The sequence below is a fragment of the Rosa chinensis genome, chromosome 2 (assembly GCF_002994745.2).
Source record: "Rosa chinensis cultivar Old Blush chromosome 2, RchiOBHm-V2, whole genome shotgun sequence".
Classification (NCBI taxonomy): Eukaryota; Viridiplantae; Streptophyta; class Magnoliopsida; order Rosales; family Rosaceae; genus Rosa; species Rosa chinensis.
In genome coordinates, this window is record NC_037089.1 from 67,982,615 (window position 1) to 68,002,388 (window position 19,774).

Sequence of the window (19,774 nt, forward strand, 5' to 3'; positions counted from 1 at the left end):
CTAGTATGTCGTGGTGATGGGAATGACATGATAATGGTGTAATATCCTAAGTTTTTCAACATCCTAATAGAAGTTATGCCATGAAACAGACTGAGGACCACCTTCAGATGATTCGCTGAGTTTAGTGAATTAATCAATCCTACATAGAAAGATATGTAAGATAGCAACATGTCTAGATAGATGTGCATTCCTAGTATTGATGTACATAATATTAAGCAGATCACACTCAAATCCAACAAACCAGGAGACCCATGCATTACTCATCCTACAGGTGATAACAGTAATTTAGCCCCTAATATCCAGGAATTAACACACACTGATTATAAATGCATGTCTCAAATCAGTATAACATGACCAAATGGTATGTTCATGATGCCACTGTGCATTCATTCACATGAAGAGAGATAATGATGCTGATGACGTGACTATGAAATGGATGCATGCGCTGCAAGATGCATCCTATCATGTGGTTGTGTTTGTCGGTAGCATAAGGAACAGAGTACATCCCCCTCAAGCTACTGGTATGTCATAGCTGGTGGAGCTCCATTTGCAGCAGGGACAGCACCAGGGTAGTTCCCATCTTTCCTTTTACCAAATGGGTTCTTTGAGTATGTATTTATAGGTCAAGGAAAAGCACATAATAACATTAACAAGTCACAAGCAACAATATATGTTTCATTAGGTGAAGCAGATCAAAATATACATTTGGAAGTTCTTTAAGGTATACCGACACTTAAATTTTCTGTAACAAAACTGAAATCTCGTGGAACTTATTTAATGAGATGTCATCATGGTAGAAAACATCACTATGGTAAAATGATCGTATGTAAACCTTACAAATTGTGAAATGATAATCAGCCAATACAACAGACAGGAAAGAAAAAAACTCATTTTTGCTAAAGTAAATGAGCACAGGCAATGACTTCTGCATCCATTATAGAGGAGAACTCCAGATATACTATAATATAAAAAGTTATTTAGTGATTCTGAAAACCTAAAAAGCTGTGTAACTAGAGACCAAACGTAAAAAACAAACCTGTATTCAAACAAATACCACATGAGCGAAAAACTTATGCAACAAAATAATCAAGTTAAAGGTGACTTGAGTAATTAGTCAGGGTGGGGCTTTTAAGAGGGTTTAGCACCTAGGTACATGATCACACATTTTTAAACCTACATCAAGAGTCCCAATGCTTGCATGTCAATTCATATATATAAAAGTTGCATAAACAACCAAAAGGATCAGTGATAACAAAGTAATAAAAGGATATTGTATTCTCATGCCTATAGAACCAGAACTGGGGATAACAGCACCTTGAAAATTGTGGTGTACAGCAGTGGCACTGTTTACATCCTGCATAGGTTTTGCAGAAACCCCGTTTAGAAAATGTGGAATAAGGGTAGGAACTCAGACTCTGTATTTTAATATGATAACATTACTAATGAATGCATTTAGAGTTTAAAAGTTCGAATAAATATTACTTACTTCAAACTCAATGAAGCAAACAGTATGCCTTTCCTGTCGCAAGATCTTCATTTGCTTAAATCCAGGTTGTCTGCATGACAAAAAATCATGAAACAAAACAAAAGATTGTCTATTTAGCAGGCGTCTTTACTATGATAAGAGATGAAACACAAAACAATATGGGATGAGACATTCATACGAGCTGAATAGGCCCCTCAGTTCTTCCTCGTTAATGCTCTCTCCTAGATTGCCAATAAATAAGGTATTGCATGGTGGATTATCTTTTGTGTTCTGCGGGAAACAAGGGAACATCACATTAACGAACAAATTAGAGGCTCCATCACACATCAGTCACCATAAACAGCAACATTGAGGAGATATACTTTCAAATAAAACAACAAATATAGAAAGATAGGGCAGCGCGAACAACGTAAATGACTATAATATAGACAAGTTTCCAATAAAATAATGAAATCAAAATCCAAGACCATATATATTAAGTTGTACCCTGAGTAAATATAAAGCACCAAGATAACTAGGGAGACAACTTCAAGTAATTAACTTCTTCAGATGTGCAATCTACATGTTTAGCGCTAATATGTACAGCTGCATACCAAAGGCTTTCTAGAATGCTTGCAAAGGCTTTCTTGAGGCGCATCTCCAGGGATTCCAAGGCGAGGCACTGAAAACCCCGGAGGCAGCCACAAGAAGATTGTCTCTGGAAGCGTATCCTTCTGTCTCTGAAGAGGTCGAAGTTGTGCCGTGTAGAAGGCGTCCTTCTACGGTTCTTGATTTGTTTTTTCGTTTTTTTTTTTAGTGACCCAGCTTCAAAATGTTGTGGTGTGGCTATTTAACTTAAAAACGGCACATTTAAAGCCTAAGTTCCTACAAATTAGAGCAAGCTCTTCCTGATACAGTACCAGCAGGAACCCCAACTCCTAACGGTCACGATCTTCAAATTACCAAAGACTGATGACGATTGGCTCAACGAAAGAGTGGGTTTCTCCAATTTTCCCGTAATCTTGTTAATATTTTGGCATCCCTAATATTACTATGTTTGGATGACTATTGGTACTTTTTTATCCCATAGAAGTATATCTTGTAGTCTCACCTTGAGCTTTTTTTTTTTTTTTTGAAAAGAAACAACTCTTTATTGAAAAAGAGAAAGACAAAAACAAGGGGGCGGACAAGGAGTCCACTAAAAAGAACAAAGGACAGCTAGGCCAAAAGGCTTAGCAAGACGACTAAAAGAACAAACACAGCTTAGGGACTTATACTACAGCTGCTTGCCAATTAAGAATAATAGAAGAAAGACTATAATCCTTGAAATCCTTAGAAATAGAAGCCCATAAAGATGCCCATAATTTGACTCTCTCCCACATGTCATCCCTCTCCGAACCTCCATAGTTTTCAAAAATTCTTCTATTTCTTTCCAACCAGACCACCCAACAAACAGCTAGCACCCCACATCCCCAAAGGGTTTTTGCCTTTTTCCCTTTACCAAAAGCTAAAGGTTTTTCTCTTAGCAATTCGCTTCGCTGTAAAGGAGTTGTCCAGTCCACTCTTGCCTCCCTAAAAAGCTTTTTCCATAAGGAAATAGTCACTTCACAATGCACAAAGACGTGATCAGCACTTTCTCCATGGTTCTTGCATAAGATGCACCAGTGAGGAGAAGAACAACTTCCCGGTCTTTTCTTTTGAAGGACATCACAAGTATTCATCTTCCCCAATACCACAAGCCACCCCAAAATCTTCACCTTTGTAGGGACCTTGACGTTCCAAATAAACTTTGCAGGAGCTTTGACCGTAAAATCACAGGATAGTACTAGTAGTGTATCATCTATGTGTGAGGGTGACCATGAAATTTGCAACTGATTTATACTACTAGTTATGTATTAACTTTTTAGGCAATACCAAGGGAAAATACCAGTAAAGAGATGGTCCTAAGTCAACCGAAAACCTAGATGAGTACATAACTGCCTAAAACAGAGACGAAACTAAGGCAATTATCTAAGACAGTTAAAGATCTCGTTCTACAAAATTCAAAATACTGGCCTGCACTTCTCAGTCCTCACCAATATTGCGACTCAAGAAGTCCTCTTTAACCAGCTGGTAGTAAATGAACCTACTTGCAAGTGCCCACCCCAGGTTTGATCCTAGCCAGTGCACTTAAGAGCGACAAGCAACTTGTAATACAATTGGACTCCAAACATATTAGATCTATGATATGCCTAGTGCTAAGCAATGATACAAGGAAACACGAGCATAAAACTAGTCGAGATGTGCCTCTGTTAGTTGATCATTTTGAATTAAGCAACAGCACATATCTATAGATGAATATCAATTTCAGTTATCTCAACCCCCAGAAAGAAAAAAGAAAAATCAAATAACACCAGTTAACGAAAAAACACTTTGTGGACCATTCTAAATGTATCATATGAACTGATCATATAGCAAACACAAACTTTGCTTTATCCCACATTTATCTTCCAACAAATATCTCAAAACCAGGTGCTCAAGACATAAAAATGGCTCAGTGGATTACCAGAACAGGTACATAACTGCTGGGTGCTGGTACAGGAGCAGAAGGGGGCATTGGTACTGGAGCAACAGGATAACCATATGGATCATATGGAGGAGGTGGTGGAGCCATATACCTGGGCCACATAAGCAACATTCACTATGAGAAAATATAGATATATGTAGTCCTGAATCTGGAGAGGAAACTATATGCTCCATTGAACAACAGAGACAGCTGAATTTGTTTCCCGGATTATATTTTCAGTTATAACATCTGGTCCTTTAAATAATAGCAATTCCAGCAGGAAAATAGATGAGATATATATTCTTACCCGTGTGGTCCCCAAACAGGTGGCGGTGGCGGATGAAAAGGCACCGGACTGGAATAACCAGCCTGTGTGTAGTCACCAGTACGCAATCGTTTACTTTGATCATAAGCATTTGAATCCCCTACAATCCCTACAGTTCCAACAGATAGCACATTGTACCATCACAACAATTGGGAAGCATTGTTATCAAGATCCATCATTGAAAAGTAGAGCGGTAATGGTAAACACAATTGACAGACCCAACTTCTTGTTTCCACTATCAAATTTAGTTAGAAACCAATACATTAACTACTCCACATACCCTACCCTATCAATGTAGACAATACATTATGTACTAGATTCCTCGCAACCTGTATAACTTCCCAATCAACTCTTAAATTCAACAAATATTGAGTAGCATTCTCACCTCTTTTCACAAAAAGATTCTTCTTTGCCATCTCCGTATGCAACACCGCCTTCGATTCCGTATCGAAAACCATACTCTGCAAATCCAAAATCCAATCAAAATTCAAACCTCCAGCATCATCAACAACAACAAAACCAGTCAATGTAACCTCCGTTAAAGACGAACGAACCTGAAGAGCGTCTTTGGCAGCGATAGCTTGCTGAGCAGTGGCGAAGAGCGCGAAGCTCATGGGCTTCTCGCCTTTGTAGTTGACCTGGGAGGCCTCGTAGCCCGGGAGCCATCGGAGGAGGTTCTGTATCTCCCTCTCCTTCACATCTTCGGGAAGACCGGTGATGAAAATGGTGCGGACCTCGTCGTTGGCGGGACGGTTCGGGTTGTCGACGAGGTGGTGAGGCGGAGGCGGAGGGCGGCGGCGACGACGGCCGGAGGAGGAGGCGGGGCGGCTGCCGGCGCCCATTGTTGATGGTAGGGGTGAATTCCCGCACCGGCCATATCGATTTGTACCCCAAAAGCCCTAGCTGAGATTTTGAGAGAGAGAGAGAGAGAGAGAGAGAGAGAGAGAGAGAGAAGGAGAGTTATTGTTGAATGCGTTTGCCGCGAGAGATTTGGGAATTGGGATTATAAACTGTCACTGTAGCTATCCGGTTACTCTCTCCCTAGCCTACCTAATCTCCAATAGCGTAGTGCCACGTGTCTAATAATTTTTTTTTCTTTTCTCTTTTTGAGAAACCAACTGGAATATCGCTTCAGTATAATTTAATGTGACACTAGTCTCTCTTTTATAAGTAAGAGTTCCTAAATTTAATTCACAAATTAGATATTGTGTACTCTCGATTATTGTTGTCTGGTCATAAAGATTTGAAAAACGTATATACTGACTTGACGAAATAAGATCAGGAAGTAACATTTTAATAAAAAATAATAATAATAAAAGTTAAACTATTAAGAAGTTTGTAAGAAAGAGCTCGAAAAGTTACTAATTCTAACCAGCTGGCTAGTATATTTCAATTTATTCTAGATTGAGAGGACATGCAAGCATGCTTGATGCGATTGACCACAATTTATGAATGAATTAATGATTGATTTGGAAGCAAAGTTGATTAATTTTAAATTAATTCACGTCATTATCGAACTTTCGTCACGTAAAAAACGGTAAAATAAACACGCAAAATACAACTTTATCCTCCGTTTGATGCAACAATCATAATACCATTTGTTGCTTACAAAACACCATCAACCATCAATGTCATTCAAAAAAATGTTAATTTAGTTATTGAGCATTTTTATGTTACTTTCAATTGACATGCATTTTGTCATTCTTAGTACTCTCAGGCTCCGTTTGGTTGGCAGGAATGTCAAAATGGGAAAATGATTTATTTTCCTTTCCAGACCGATATGGAATGGAATAGGTTTCGGTATTTCCATGTAAGTGTTTGGAACATTACTGAAAATTAAATTATAAAATTTATTTTCCATTCCTATTGTAGTATTTGGTAAGTCATAAGAATGAAATATAAAATTATAATTTTCAATAACACCCTTTTACTAATTAAAGTACAAATATGAGATTAAATTAAAATGAATGTTTGCGAGAGAATATAAATTTTTTAGAGGGATAATTTATGTAATTTTGCCTTTGATGGTGGAAAATGGAATTAGAATATCACCTCTTACTAAGTAATTCAATTCAGGCTTTATGAGGGAGTCAATTTCCAGTCAAATCTCATTTTTTTTATTTCCTTTCCAATCTCGAATTACAACCAATTAACCAAACGACACCTCTATATGAAAAATAAAATTAATTCTCATTCCATACCATGATTTCCTGCCATCCAAACGGGGCCTTATGTGTGGTAATTTTTCAGCATGAGTCCATGTCTCGGAGAATTTAGTATTGAATCCTTTTAAGACTAAATCCAGATTTTCAGAAATTTGTATGGTAAGCCAATACACTAGAGAAAGAAGAATTTGGGAATTAGAGTCCTGGGAAATCTCGAATGTCAATCACATTATAGTAGTTGCCATAAGAACTTCAAAGACAAGGGCTACATTGCAAGAGCTGAATACAATCAAGTACTTTATTAATTACACACCAGCAGAAGAATTACTTCCACAACCACCAGCATGGATAATAATACAAGAAGAAGAAGAAGCAAGCAAGCAAGCAAGCAATCAACAACAACAGCGATAACGATCTCTGAAAGTAGGTAAAGAGTTGCCATGACTAACTAAACAGCAATTCTAATACCCTGACTTCTATCATATCAGGTTGGCACAACACTACTATCTGGCTAGCTAGATGAAATTCATAGAACAACCGATGTTTACTGGGTAAGCAACTTGTGATTTTAACTCACCACTGTAAACTAGACCATCATTAACTTTCTCTATAGATTAAGGAACACAAACTCTTCAATAGCAGCCACATCCCCAATTTTCTTCAAAGTCTCCTTGTTTGGTTCCTCATCTACACCAATAGCCATTATGGCTTTCTTCAGGATGGTTCTTCCCACACTCATAAAGCTCACATTCACATTCTGGCTCCCAAGAATATTTCCCACCTTGCCAATCATTCCGGGTTGATCCACCTGCCGGCACAAAATAAGATTCCCTTCAAGGCTCACGTCCACGCCAAACGAACCCAAACATGTGAGATGGGGTTCCCCATATTTCACTTTCCCCTCAATGCTTATGCTTCCATTATCAGAAACTGAACTTGCAAATTTGGAGTCCACATTGGATATGTGCACCTGGATTGAGTCAACAGGGAACTCAGGAGATGAGTCAACAGATACCTTTTCCTCACTTATGCGCAGACCTTTCTGCTTGGCAACATAATCAGCATTTACTAGATTGATGAATGAGGTAGATATCGGTTCAATGATGCCTTTAGTGATCATAGCCCGGAGAAGTCTAGTATCCAAGTCATCAGAATCTCGAGCTGATTTGTACACCACCCTCACAGATGTAATTCCACTCCCTCCTGCTACTAATTGTACAGCTAACTTTCCTAGCTTCTCAGCAAGAACAACATAAGGAGACAACTCGAACATAACCTAAGGACATAAACCATGTAAGAAACGTTTATATTCTGCTATGAAATAAAATAGCTTATTCAAAAATGGGAATGATGTACCATCATCATTTACCTCAGGAGGAACCATGGGTGCATTGACAGCGGTTGCAGAAAGTTCACCTTGCAATGCTCCAACTACTGCCTCGGCTATTTCAATTGCTACACCTTCCTGAATTTCATACAGAAAACTCATTGACTTATACATGTAAGATATAATTCAATAAAGAAGTTTGATCAATATAGAAAATTGAAATTATGAAGACAGATCAGAGGAACCAAGCATACTTGTGCTTCCTTTGTACTAGCTCCGAGATGAGGTGTGACTGTGACATTCTCATGTTGCACTAACTTGCTTTCTTTTGATGGAGGCTCCTCTGTGAACACATCAAGTGCAGCCTGTTTCAAAATATAACAGTCAATTATGCATAGATCAAAACAATACTAAAATAATCTAGCGAAACTATGAATAGAATCATTAGAATGTACAATTCATATATGACACTAATTAGTGAGAGATTGCCATCTAGTTTTTCATCTAAGAGTCATCTGGACAAATATGATGATTTTCAAAAACCACAAGTAAAGAATTGGGAGCTAGAACCTAAGTCTTAAGGACAACAGTCCAGACTATTAGGTTAAAAATGTTGCATAAAGGCATGCTAGTTTAACAGGATGATCCTTCATATGAATTGGCTAGAGAATCATAAACAATCATACCTGAGCTACAACTCCGCTATCAAGGGCTCTCACTAATGCATCTTCATCAATGACTCCACCCCTTGCAACATTAATGATGCGAACACCCTTCTTCATCTTTGAAAACGTATCATCATTAAACACCTTTGATGTAGTAGGGGTAAGTGGCATATGCAGAGACACGAAATCTGCAGTGGAGATGGCCTGGTCGAAAGAGACCAAATCCACACCAACAGCACGGGCTCTGTCAGCTGGGGCATATGGATCATGTGCTATAACATGCATTCCCAAGCCTTTTGCACGTCTAGCAACTTCTGATCCAACTTTTCCAAATCCCATTACTGCTAATGTCTTCCCAACAAGAGAGACACCGACATACTTGTTGCGTTTCCATAGTCCTGCAAAAGATAATTGTCAATTTTAGCCTTTTTCTGCAGATTAGAACTAACAATTCAGCTGTATCAGATAAGAAAAATAAAACAATGTAATTAACCTTCTCAAAGTTCAATCTAAGATTCCTGCTAGACCTTGGAAACTCAAGTTCTTAGGTCAAAAGACTCAAAACTGAAATCAAATGTGTTAATTACAACCTAATTATCATCATTTTAGCAATCAAAAATTTGTAACAATCTAATGATCTGGGAACTTATGATTATGCAACCAAATTCAGGTTTACAACTGAGGTCGACGATTAAACACAAAAGGGATAGTCCTCAATGTTGAGCCAGGAAACAGTTCATTCGAGTTTTTCATCTCGTAGTATTCATTTGATTGAATAGAATATGAGACAAGCATAGCACATACTAGGCCAACTTCAACAGAAAGAGATTTTCACCAAGGCAAAGTACACTGGATAGCAACTTTATCTATTTCAGAACATTCTGATTCAAGCATATTGAATTCTGCCTCATTTAGCAGATGTCCCACAACAGAAACCCATTTAAAGTCTCCACTAAAACAGTATAGCAACACTGAGTTCAATCAGTCATCTTTGTATAATTGTAAGCAATAATGCAGAAGGGTATATACATAGTTAAAGCTAGAAACAAAAGGCAATATATAATATTATAATATCTGACAAATTTTGATGCCTGATTCTCTCCTATAATGAATTTTCTTTTCTTAAAAAGGCCACACATGTGAAGCATGTGCACACCACCACCTACCCACTTGACCATGTCAGCAAATAGCTAGCATCCAATCATTCATGTAAAACAGTTTTGCTTTGGCCCTCTTGCTTGGAACAATCATATTTCTACCCAGAAACGATGGAAAAATTCAATGCCACAACCACTAGAATTCAAAGTGTGAAACGTAAAAAAGCGAAAATTCGACCATGGCATTCCCCACTCTCACCAACCAAACTCACCACTATTATGAGAAAAGTACCCATCAAAAAAATACCCTAGAAACTAGATCTACAACAAAGCACAACATTTAGAAGTTCTGCTTTTAATTAGAAAGTTCAAAGCTTTGGCCTTTTTTTGTTGCTTAAAAATCCATTCTCTGTAGGTGAATCATGACGGATTTCAAACCTAATCTCCTAAATCGAGTTTCAGTATCATCATTTCTAACAATCAATGAAACACTTAAACAATCGGAATAAACAATACATATAAACTAACAACTGAAGCACGTAAACTGTCAGAATAAACAATATGTATCAAACTAACAACTTCCCCGGTCAAACAGAAACGTCACAAATTAAAACAGGGTCACCTAATTTGCGCCGGAGACTGCTCATTATTGACCAAACTAACAAAAAATTAATTACCAGCTTTCATGGAGGCATCTGCCTGAGCAACATTTCTAGCCATGGAAGTGAGCAGAGCGATCCCGTGCTCTGCGGCAGCGACGGTGTTTGCTGTCGGCGCATTAACGACGAGGCATCCAAACTCCGTCGCCGCCTGCAGATCCACATTGTCTATTCCAACCCCTGCCCTTCCCACCACCTTCAGCCTCCCCTTCGACGCCTCGAAAACCTGCCTGTTGACCTTCGTCCCGCTCCGGACGATCAGGGCGTCGCAGGCTGAGATCTTGGCGCAGAGCTCCTCCGGCGTGAGGTTGTACGCGCACTCCAGGTTCCCGAACTTGCGTAGGACCTCCAGGCCCGCCTCTCCAAGTTTCTCGGAGACCAGGATCGTAGGCTTGGCGTTGGAGGATGGCAACTTTGTTCGATCTCCGGAGGTAGACACCGGAGAGGAAGACTGTACGGTGTTCAAAGCATTGGTGACTGCGAGAGATAGAGCGGAATGGTTTCCACGAAAATGTGAACGAGGAATGGAGTGAGAAAGTTTTAGGGAGATTGGAGAGGAGGTGTTGTTGAGGAACGAGAGAAGTGAAGCTTTTGATGATGATGACGAGGGAGGTGGTGGTGTTTTTGAAGGGGTGGTGAAGGTGGAGATGGCTTTGAGAGAAGAAGAAGAAGCCATGGAAAGTGGGAGGTGTTTCTTCTTGTGTTTTTCTGTGCTTTGAAAAGTGCGAGACTAGATTTGCAGACTTGTTGGGATCTTAAAGGGAAGAAGAGTTTGTATTTTGTCAGGAATTTGTAACCGCATGCCATTTTAGGGGGGGCAGTAACTAAAGATGGATAATTTTTTGGGAAGAATAAATTTTTTTTACCTGAAGGAATTACAGTCAGACCAAGAGAAAATATAAAAAAATAAAAAATAAAAACCCTGATTGAAATCATGAATCATAGGCTGCAATTCAACAGTTGCACTTTTTAGCGGGTAAAACATACTTCAACCAAAAAGACTTGGATTTATGTGTTCATTATTTGCACACTCGGGGACCTTAGAGGAATCATGAGTAGCTAAAACACGTAATATGCAATGGAGATTCATTGGATTCATTGGGTTAAAGGTGTTAGACAATTTAAAACGTTCAAGTTTATGAGTACTCATCTCATACTCATATAGTCATATCTTTAAAGAAAAATTTCACAAATGGTCACTCAACTATAACTCATTCGACACTTTAGTTACTAAAGTTTCAAATATATCACTTTGGTCACTCAACTATTACACTGTCAATCACTTAAGTCACTTTGTTAATTTTTTTTTCATTAAAAAAAATTATAAAAAATACTCTTTGGGTGACTTAAGTGATTGACAGTGTAATAGTTGAGTGACCAAAGTGATATATTTGAAACTTTAGTGACCAAAGTGTCGAATGAGTCATAGTTGAGTGACCATTTGTGGAATTCTCCCTATCTTTAATATGGGATTCATTCGGTTATTGATATCACTTTTCCCTTCCTCTTCTCTATATCTCATCATTCTACAAGGAATAAACTTTTACAAGTTTACGTAGCGGAACTAGCAAGAAAAACTTGCTTATATAAAGATTTGAATTTAGGATATCTCAATCATAGTTATCATTTGCACATCTTCAAAACCTATGTGGACTGTCCCCTTTAACCAAAAAAAAAAACTATGTGGACTATCTTCCTTGTACTCGACTAGATCTCAGTGGAATCCAAAACGTCCTAATTAATACATTCAAGATTCATATGTATGAAACGAAAATTCTTGTGTGAAGCAATCGTGTAAAACGTCCGACGACCACATCTCATTCATTTACCCTAAACACTAATACCCCTTCTACTATATAGCAGAACACCAGAGTTACCCCGCAACCCCCCTCAAGTACTAAACTAATAATATCATACAACGGACTAACAAGAGAGTTTCACATTAGATAATTAAAACATTTTAATTTACCGCTGGTCTCATTACCCTACAAACAAATGTGGTGACATGATGTGGTTTTAAAGAAGTCTGCTGCAACAGATCGAGGACAGTACTAGTCATTTACTATATGCATGCGCCGCCCATTCCCCACATCAATAGTCTCATTTTCATTTCACTTTCATCCTTTCAATCAACGTATTAAAAGGCGAATATATGAGGCGAGGCGTCTTGTTTAAGGCTTAAGCGTCAAAGTAAAAATAGATGACAAATAGAAATAATCATAATGTTTTATTAGAAACTACTAAAAGATGGTTGATTTTTTGACATGAAATCACATCCATGCATGTGTCACTTATCCTCTAAAGAATTAGTTTCTGCTATGATAAATATGAAATTGCAGTGATATTCACATTAAGAAAAATAAATAAATAAAAACCTTGCAAGGGTAGTCTCAAGGCCTTTCACTAAACTAATCATATACAAGGACACGAACTCTAGCAATAGTGCAATACAAGGTTTTCTTGCAACAAGATCTTCTTCAAATCGCCGCCTGTTTTCCTGAATTCAAAACTAATTAGCCTTATTCTCAGTAATAGGAAAAATTTAACTACACTCGAAAGTGAAAAATTAAGGAAACTCATTTTTAAGGTACTAAAGGAAAACTAATTTCACCGAAACTCTTTTGATCATATAATCTGTAAAGCAGGTGATCATTAGTCTATGTCAACACAAAATTCTAACTTTCCTTAGATCTTGAAGAACACAGAGAAGCCCAACTCAATTAATAGCACGTTTACTTACTTTAAATGAAAAATAATCATGATGTTTGGCTCCAAAACCAGTTGGCGTGCAAACTGTTTCTTTTGAGCGTGTGCGCAGGCGTGCCAGCACCGTGGGGTGCAGTCGTCAGGGGAGTCCCTTGACCTGACTTCTTCTTCAAGCGTTGTGGACGAGGAGAGCACCAACCTCGCCACAAGGTTCTTCTCTAGCCTTCCGAGAAAGGACTTCTTACCTTACGAATAAGGACTTTGGATGTGATCTCTTCGCGTCACCGAATCGATACTCAACGTTGTAGGCTGAGCAGAGCAATCACTGGGAAGTTTGGAGAAAGCACGAGTTTTACTAAAGCGTGACTTTAGCTTCGCTGGGTTGCGAGGGCGTTACCCTTGCTTCGTTGCTAGTATCGGTGGCAGTAGCACTGGCAGTCGGCTCTTAGAGAGACTAGGACTGGAAGTGCGGTCGCCGGGTTGATCTAGTGACGCTGACAATTGGCTCTTGGAGAGACTAGGACTGGCGCGCGGTCACCGGGTTTCAATAAGGTTGAAGGTATGCTCCAGGGAGGCTCTGTAATCGCTGGGATTGATTGATTCGAGAGAGGTCCTTCATTTGTCCTTTAAACCCTGTATTTATACACCTAGGGTTTCGAATGTTCCTTGCTATAGAAGGATTATTGATTGAAGTTTCCTATTCAATCTCTGCTACTTGATTCCAATAAGGTTTCGTTTTCCTTATGGATCACGGAATAGGCGAAGCTATAACCCAAACCCAAGTAGGCTTATTTTTGGGTCGCAGGTATCGACCCGCTGTGCTAAATCCACTAAAGGATCTTGCCAAAATTAATTTTGGGCTCAAACACATGAATCCTAGACAACTGGAATGAGAAAAGAAATGAATCGGTATTTGATTACGGAGGAGTTGATTCCTAAACTCATCTCCCCCCTTCGTAATCAAATTCCTGAGTATTTAGGAATCGATTCCTTATAAGGAGGTGAGACCTACACTCATTTCGATTCTTTCATGTGTTAGTAAACGCATGAATACTTTTATCCGGAATCATTCTGATTTCTTTATGTGTTAGTAAACGCAGGAATAGTTTTACCGCGTAATCATTCACTTTCATTCCAAGTAAGTAAACGTGCCTTAAGTGTAATTATTACAAGTCCCACGCCTAAATTCTTATTTAAATTTATAAGATAAGATTCAAAGTCAAGCATAAACAAGGATGAGAGATAGCAAGGAGAGGATCTTGATCCTTGAATGAATGGATAAGATTCAAAGTCAAGCATAGCAAAGGATGAGAGATCGATAGTCAAGGAGAGGATCTTGATCCTCACACTTAAGAGTTGGAGATGGTCAAAGATAGTAACTCTCACTATTTTCATGAATAATAATTATTAGGAGCTAAAACTTAGCCCAGAGAGTTTATCAGTGGCTAAAATTTATCCTGGGGTCTATTCTGAGTTTCTGACCTCCGGAGTTTGAGATGGCCTCCTTAGATCTTGAAGAGCACATAGAAGACCAGCTCAATTAAGTGTAATTATTACAGGTCCCATGCCTAAATTCCTGATTTGATTGGTTAAAATGGACAAATACCTACCTTGTTTGTTTTTTTCGTTCTTTCACTCCATTATAGCCCGAACCACTGCTTTAGATTAATTAAAATAGAAGCAATCAACTAAACAATTTGATTGATCATTCGTAAGCACTACACGTTAATTGGGCATATTCCATATGGTACCCAATTCCCATCTCACGTACCACACAAACTCTCTCTTCTTCAAGTCACTAGTCATTACATACGGTACCCATCCCAGTAATACCATTTCATATAGCACTCCTTTCAATTAGTTAAAAGAGAAGCAATCAACAATATCTACCATTTGCATCAATGCATAGTATCAACACTTTGAAGCAGCACATGTTAATTGAGCATATTCCATATGGTATCCATCCCAGTAGTACACAAACTCTCTCTTCTTCAATAATGAATGATGAACACGTAAAATTTGAAAAAACTTGCTCTGCGTTATTCGGAGAGGCTAAAACAGTTTTCTTTGGAAGCAGAGAAGAACCAAGTGCTCCCTTGTTCCGTCCGGCGGCACGTCTTCGGTGACGTCATCGTCGGACCTGTAGGTCAGGAGTCATAGTCCACCAGTGCAGGTCTGAGACAGAAGGGAGGCTAGGACGGGGAGGAACGATGGAAGATTTATGGTGTTCTACGGGGATGGGTGTTTGGCTCAAAAACCAGTTGGCGTGCAAACTGTCTCTTTTGAATGCGTGTGATTGCGCAGGCGTGCCAGCACCGTGGGGTGCAGTCGTCGGGGCGTCCATTGACCTGACTTCTTGATCAAGCGCTGTGGACGAGGAGAGCACCAACCTCGTCACAAGGCTCTTTTCTTGCCTTCCGAGAAAGGACTTCTTGCCTTACTGGTAAGGGCTTTGGTTGTAGTCTCTTGCGTTCACCGAATCGATACTTAGTGTTGTAGACTAAGCAGAGCAATACTGGGAAGTTTGGAGAAAGCACAAGGTTTTGCTAAAACGTGACTTTAGCTTCGCTGGGTTGCGAGGGCATTACCCTTGCTTCGCTGTTAGTATCGGTGGCAGTAGCACTAGCAATCGGCTCTTGGAGAAACTAGGACTGGAAGCACGGTTGCAGGGTTGGTTTGGTGGCGTTGACAGTCGGCTCTTGAGGAGACTAGGACTGGAACGTGGTCACCGGTAAGAGAGGTTGCTCCGGGGAGGCTTTGATAATCGTAGAGATTAATTGGAGAGAGTTGTTCTCTGTGTTGTATCACTTTAGCCTCTATATATATAGGCTGCCCGTAGATTCTCCTTCCAAATAGGAATGCAATACTATATTTTAGGCCACAGTTATTGGCCTTGAATCAAATCAAAACACTTAATAGTTTTGATAACTATCGTAGGCAATAAAAGATTAACTCTGTCGTAGCAACGATTCGAAACCCTACTTTTTTCCTCTCTCTCTAAACAAACCCCCCGAAACCAGTTTCTCCACTTCCTCCCCCTTTCTGGCCAGATCTCGATCAATTTGATTGGGATCTCCAGCTGGAGAGGAGGGAGGGTACTCGTTCTTGATCTTGTTTTCTTTTCCGTTTTGCTTGTTTGCTTTTCTTTGCCGTTTTGGAGATTTTCCTCGAAGTTCGTCTCCAATCCAACCTTGCTTGGTGACCCCGTGCGGGTCTGCAGTATGCCGGGTCCTCAGTCAATGTTCCTTCTGGGGATCGGGGAGTGGTGGTGGCGGTTTGGGGGAGTTGTGGTGGCGGCCTGGGTTGGTCCCAATCGGTTTGGGTCCAATCTGATGGGGTGGTTTGATATGGGATGGACCCGATTTGAGAAAGGCCTAGGGTGGTCTTGGTGGCAAAGGGTGGGAGGGTGGTGGTCAAGCGATTCTGATGGCAGAGGGCTGTTGGGGGTCAATCGGCAATGGCGGTGGTGGTGGGTGTGGCAGCCTGCTGAGAGTTTTTGGTGTTTGGTTTCTTTATTTCATCAATAAGTCTTTTGTAGGTTTTTTTAGTTTTAGCTATTGGGTCGCACTGCAATTTTTGGTATAGACAATCTTCTCTTCGCCGATCGAGAGGTCGTTCCTGTTCTGGAGTTGGGTCAGCAGTGGTGGCGAAAATGTCTGGCTATAGACAATCATCCTTGGCCTTCTAGTGGGTCCTTCCTATATGAGATCGGGTCGAAGGCGATGGCGATTTGGAGCAGTGGTGGATGGATGGTGTTGACAAGAGGGTGGTGATGGTGTTGAGTTTTTTAGTCCCAAGTGTGATTGTCTGGCAACCCTTTTGGTCGGGTTTAGGTCACAATGAGTGTTGGCTTGGTCGATCAAACGCTGGTCAGGAGGACTCTGGTGGGTGAGTTTAGTGTCAACACAAGTAAGTTGTCTAGTTTAGAGTTCTTACTAGCTGGACGAGAGGTGAGATGTCAATGATTCACTGCTTCTGCGCTTTTGTCCGTCATACAGTTTTGTGTTTGCCTTTTGTTGTAGTGCAAGTTAAGTCTGTAGTTGAGTCGGGGTCTTGTTGGCTCCGTTAGTCAGTCGTTTTGGAGTTCCAGTGTGAAGTCCAGTGGCCATTTCTGTGTATGAGATGATGCCAAAACTCATTGTATCCAGTTCATTATTAATGAAGTTTCTTCTTGATCAAAAAAAAGAAAAACTCTGTCGTAGCAATCTTCTAGGCAAGGTTAATTACCTTTTGGAGTACTGGACGTAATCTTCCTCTTGGATGCGGTAGGATATGCAAGTATATATGTTCATATATATCTCTTCCCGAGGACTCTTCGCGAGCACTCGTATCTCCATGCAATAGTTTTTAATTGCATACACTATATGTCTCATATGTTAGCTACGTATTGGCTTTTTCCATGCAACAAAGTAGTTCAACTTAATTGACCCTCTGGCATGCAATGAACAATTATATATATATTCCTTGTTACTTGCAATCATGCTTCCATATGTTTCGTGTCCACTACCCATTAATTGCATGGATAGCTTTGATTCCATGCATATATATATATATATATATATATATATATATATATATATATCTTGGTAGTGAAGGCTGATTGTCTCACAACTCCTTAATTACATGGGAAGTATATATGACCAACTTGATCCTCGTGAGCACTACGTAGCTAGCCCGCGCTCGCGTCCTTGATTATCTTCGCGAGCAATCTTTAATTGTAATATATATCTTCGGCTGCAAGTTCGCGCCATTTATTCCTTTAAGCAATAAGAACTCATGCTTGCACGTCCACATCCTTCCCTCCTGCTCAATCTTGGTAATCAAGCAAATCATCATATTTAATTATCAAATATTTGATAATTAATAGTAAATCGATGAATATCCCGATTCGCTCCTAGATTGCTTGGTCTCCAAGTAGGCTTTATTTAGCCTCTAAACAATATATTCCAAACTTGTCGAAAATAAATAGGTTGGGCCACGGATATTGGCCAGGTTTTCTTCGGGTCCCCTTTGTCAGGAAAAAATGTTATCTTGGGTTCAAACAATGGGTACAACAGCCGCTTCGGGACAATGAAAATTAGATCCGCTTATGGCCACCGTCGTGGAAGCCTCATGGAGGGCAAGGGAGATTTGGGTTGCGCTCCGGATCCGGCGGGAATCTAAGGGCGACGGAGATCCAGTCATTATTGCTGGGTTTCGATCCACGGAGGAATGTTTTACCGGAAATGGCTCGACGTCATTGTGGTTTGGCGGCGGACATAATCCAGCAGGCGTGGTTCGGCTACTGGTGCGGGAAGTGGATCGCCGACAAGGTTGGTCAACGTTGGTGGTGGTACGCGTCCGACAGCACGCGGGGGAGGATGGAAGGGCAGTTGGATCGTGGGCCTTTGATCTGTTGATTGGCTTTTCCTGTTGGGCTTGTGATCTAATATTATATTTAGTAGGTTGTTTAAAGTTTAAGTGTACTTTATGTACAATAAATCCCTACCGCATATTGGTAGGGATATGTGGGCGATGTCCCGGTTTGCATACTCAGTATGCCTTGTTTGCCGACTGCCCTAGCGAAGCGGCAGATCATGCATTGGTTGCAACCTCCTAGTAGCGCGATGAAACGAAGTGTCATCAGTTTTATTTCTGATCGGCAACATATTGGGAAAACTATTACTTTATTGGTACTATAACACTACTTTAACTTTCCGATATGCCACAATTATTGTAAAGCAAATGGAGTAGTCGATATGACACTCTTTGCTATTAGGTGCATGTTTGAATACATTGTTATTGTAGAGACTCCTGTTATTATTTGAGACCTATATTGTAATTAGGAGTTTCACCATTATGTCCCCTTATGTATTAATCCGTTTTATTAATAAAAGTCAGAGGGCAGCCGCATAGCCCTTATTTCAAAAAATAATAATAATAATGAATAATAAACAAAGACGCCATGTGGGGACTTGGAACCTCTTTTGCTTTGCACTTACCCCATTCCATTCATTCATGTTTGTGTTTTCGTGGGTCCTTCCTTTGCCGTTGATGTTGTTTCTTCTGTTTTCAATATCTACAGATCTGGATCCTCCTTTTGCCGCAATTTAATACAGAGATCACCGTTGTTCATTACTATTTACTACTATACATTACAATATTGATTAGCATGTTGCAATTTTGATCTAGCGTGCAGGTCTAGCTAGTGTTGCAAATTTTTTATGGTTTTTTTTTTTATGCAAATTTTTTATGGTTATTATAATTGATGGGATTCTAAACTTATATAAAAAAATAATAAAAAAATACTTTACGTTGCTAAATCAAATAGTTGTAGATTTGTGGGTAATTTTAAAATGAGAATCTAAACTCTCAAATTTGCAGTAAGGGTGTGAGTCGGTTAAACGGTTTGATTCCAATTAAAAAGCTTCGGATTTTCAGAAACCAAAATTAAATCTAAAAGTTGAAATGCCAAAGAAAAAAAAATTAAAATGAAATGGTGAAATTTTGAAATGAAAATCTAAACTCTCGAATTTGCACTAGGGTGTAAGTTTTTATTTTTTATTTTTTGATCAAACACTTAAGGGTGTAAGTTGGTTGAAAAGTTTGATTCCAATTAAAAAGTTTTAGATTTTTAAAGACCAAAATCAAATCTATAAGTTGAAATATCAAAAAAAAATTTTTTTAAATGAAATGGCTATGTAATTTTCGATTCAATCTAAAGTACAATACTATGTGAAAATTGTAGTACTATATATTTTTTTTTATTGGAGAAAGAGCATCCATTATTAAGAGCTCATTTTGAGAGCATGACCTATCCAAATGGCACATTAAAAATATA

General features: G+C 39.3%; 2 protein-coding genes across 2 annotated transcripts; both read right to left on the minus strand.

Moving 5' to 3' along the window:
* Nucleotides 1-231: 231 nt before the first annotated feature.
* Nucleotides 232-5,317, minus strand: LOC112190975 (U1 small nuclear ribonucleoprotein A). The gene is given in 9 exon segments (XM_024330491.2): nt 232-612; nt 1,272-1,354; nt 1,487-1,556; nt 1,665-1,756; nt 4,011-4,122; nt 4,318-4,444; nt 4,721-4,796; nt 4,890-5,125; nt 5,128-5,317. Coding segments are annotated over 9 exon segments (978 nt in total). The 5' UTR covers nt 5,213-5,317; the 3' UTR covers nt 232-515.
* Nucleotides 5,318-6,770: 1,453 nt separating this feature from the next.
* LOC112190974 (D-3-phosphoglycerate dehydrogenase 2, chloroplastic) lies at nt 6,771-11,003 on the minus strand. Its single transcript, XM_024330490.2, has 5 exons — nt 10,267-11,003; nt 8,514-8,890; nt 8,082-8,192; nt 7,870-7,965; nt 6,771-7,776 (listed from the first exon to the last, which is right to left on the minus strand). The coding sequence occupies exons 1-5, from the start codon at nt 10,922-10,924 to the stop codon at nt 7,108-7,110; spliced, it is 1,911 nt and encodes a 636-aa protein (XP_024186258.1). The 5' UTR covers nt 10,925-11,003; the 3' UTR covers nt 6,771-7,107.
* Nucleotides 11,004-19,774: the final 8,771 nt, after the last annotated feature.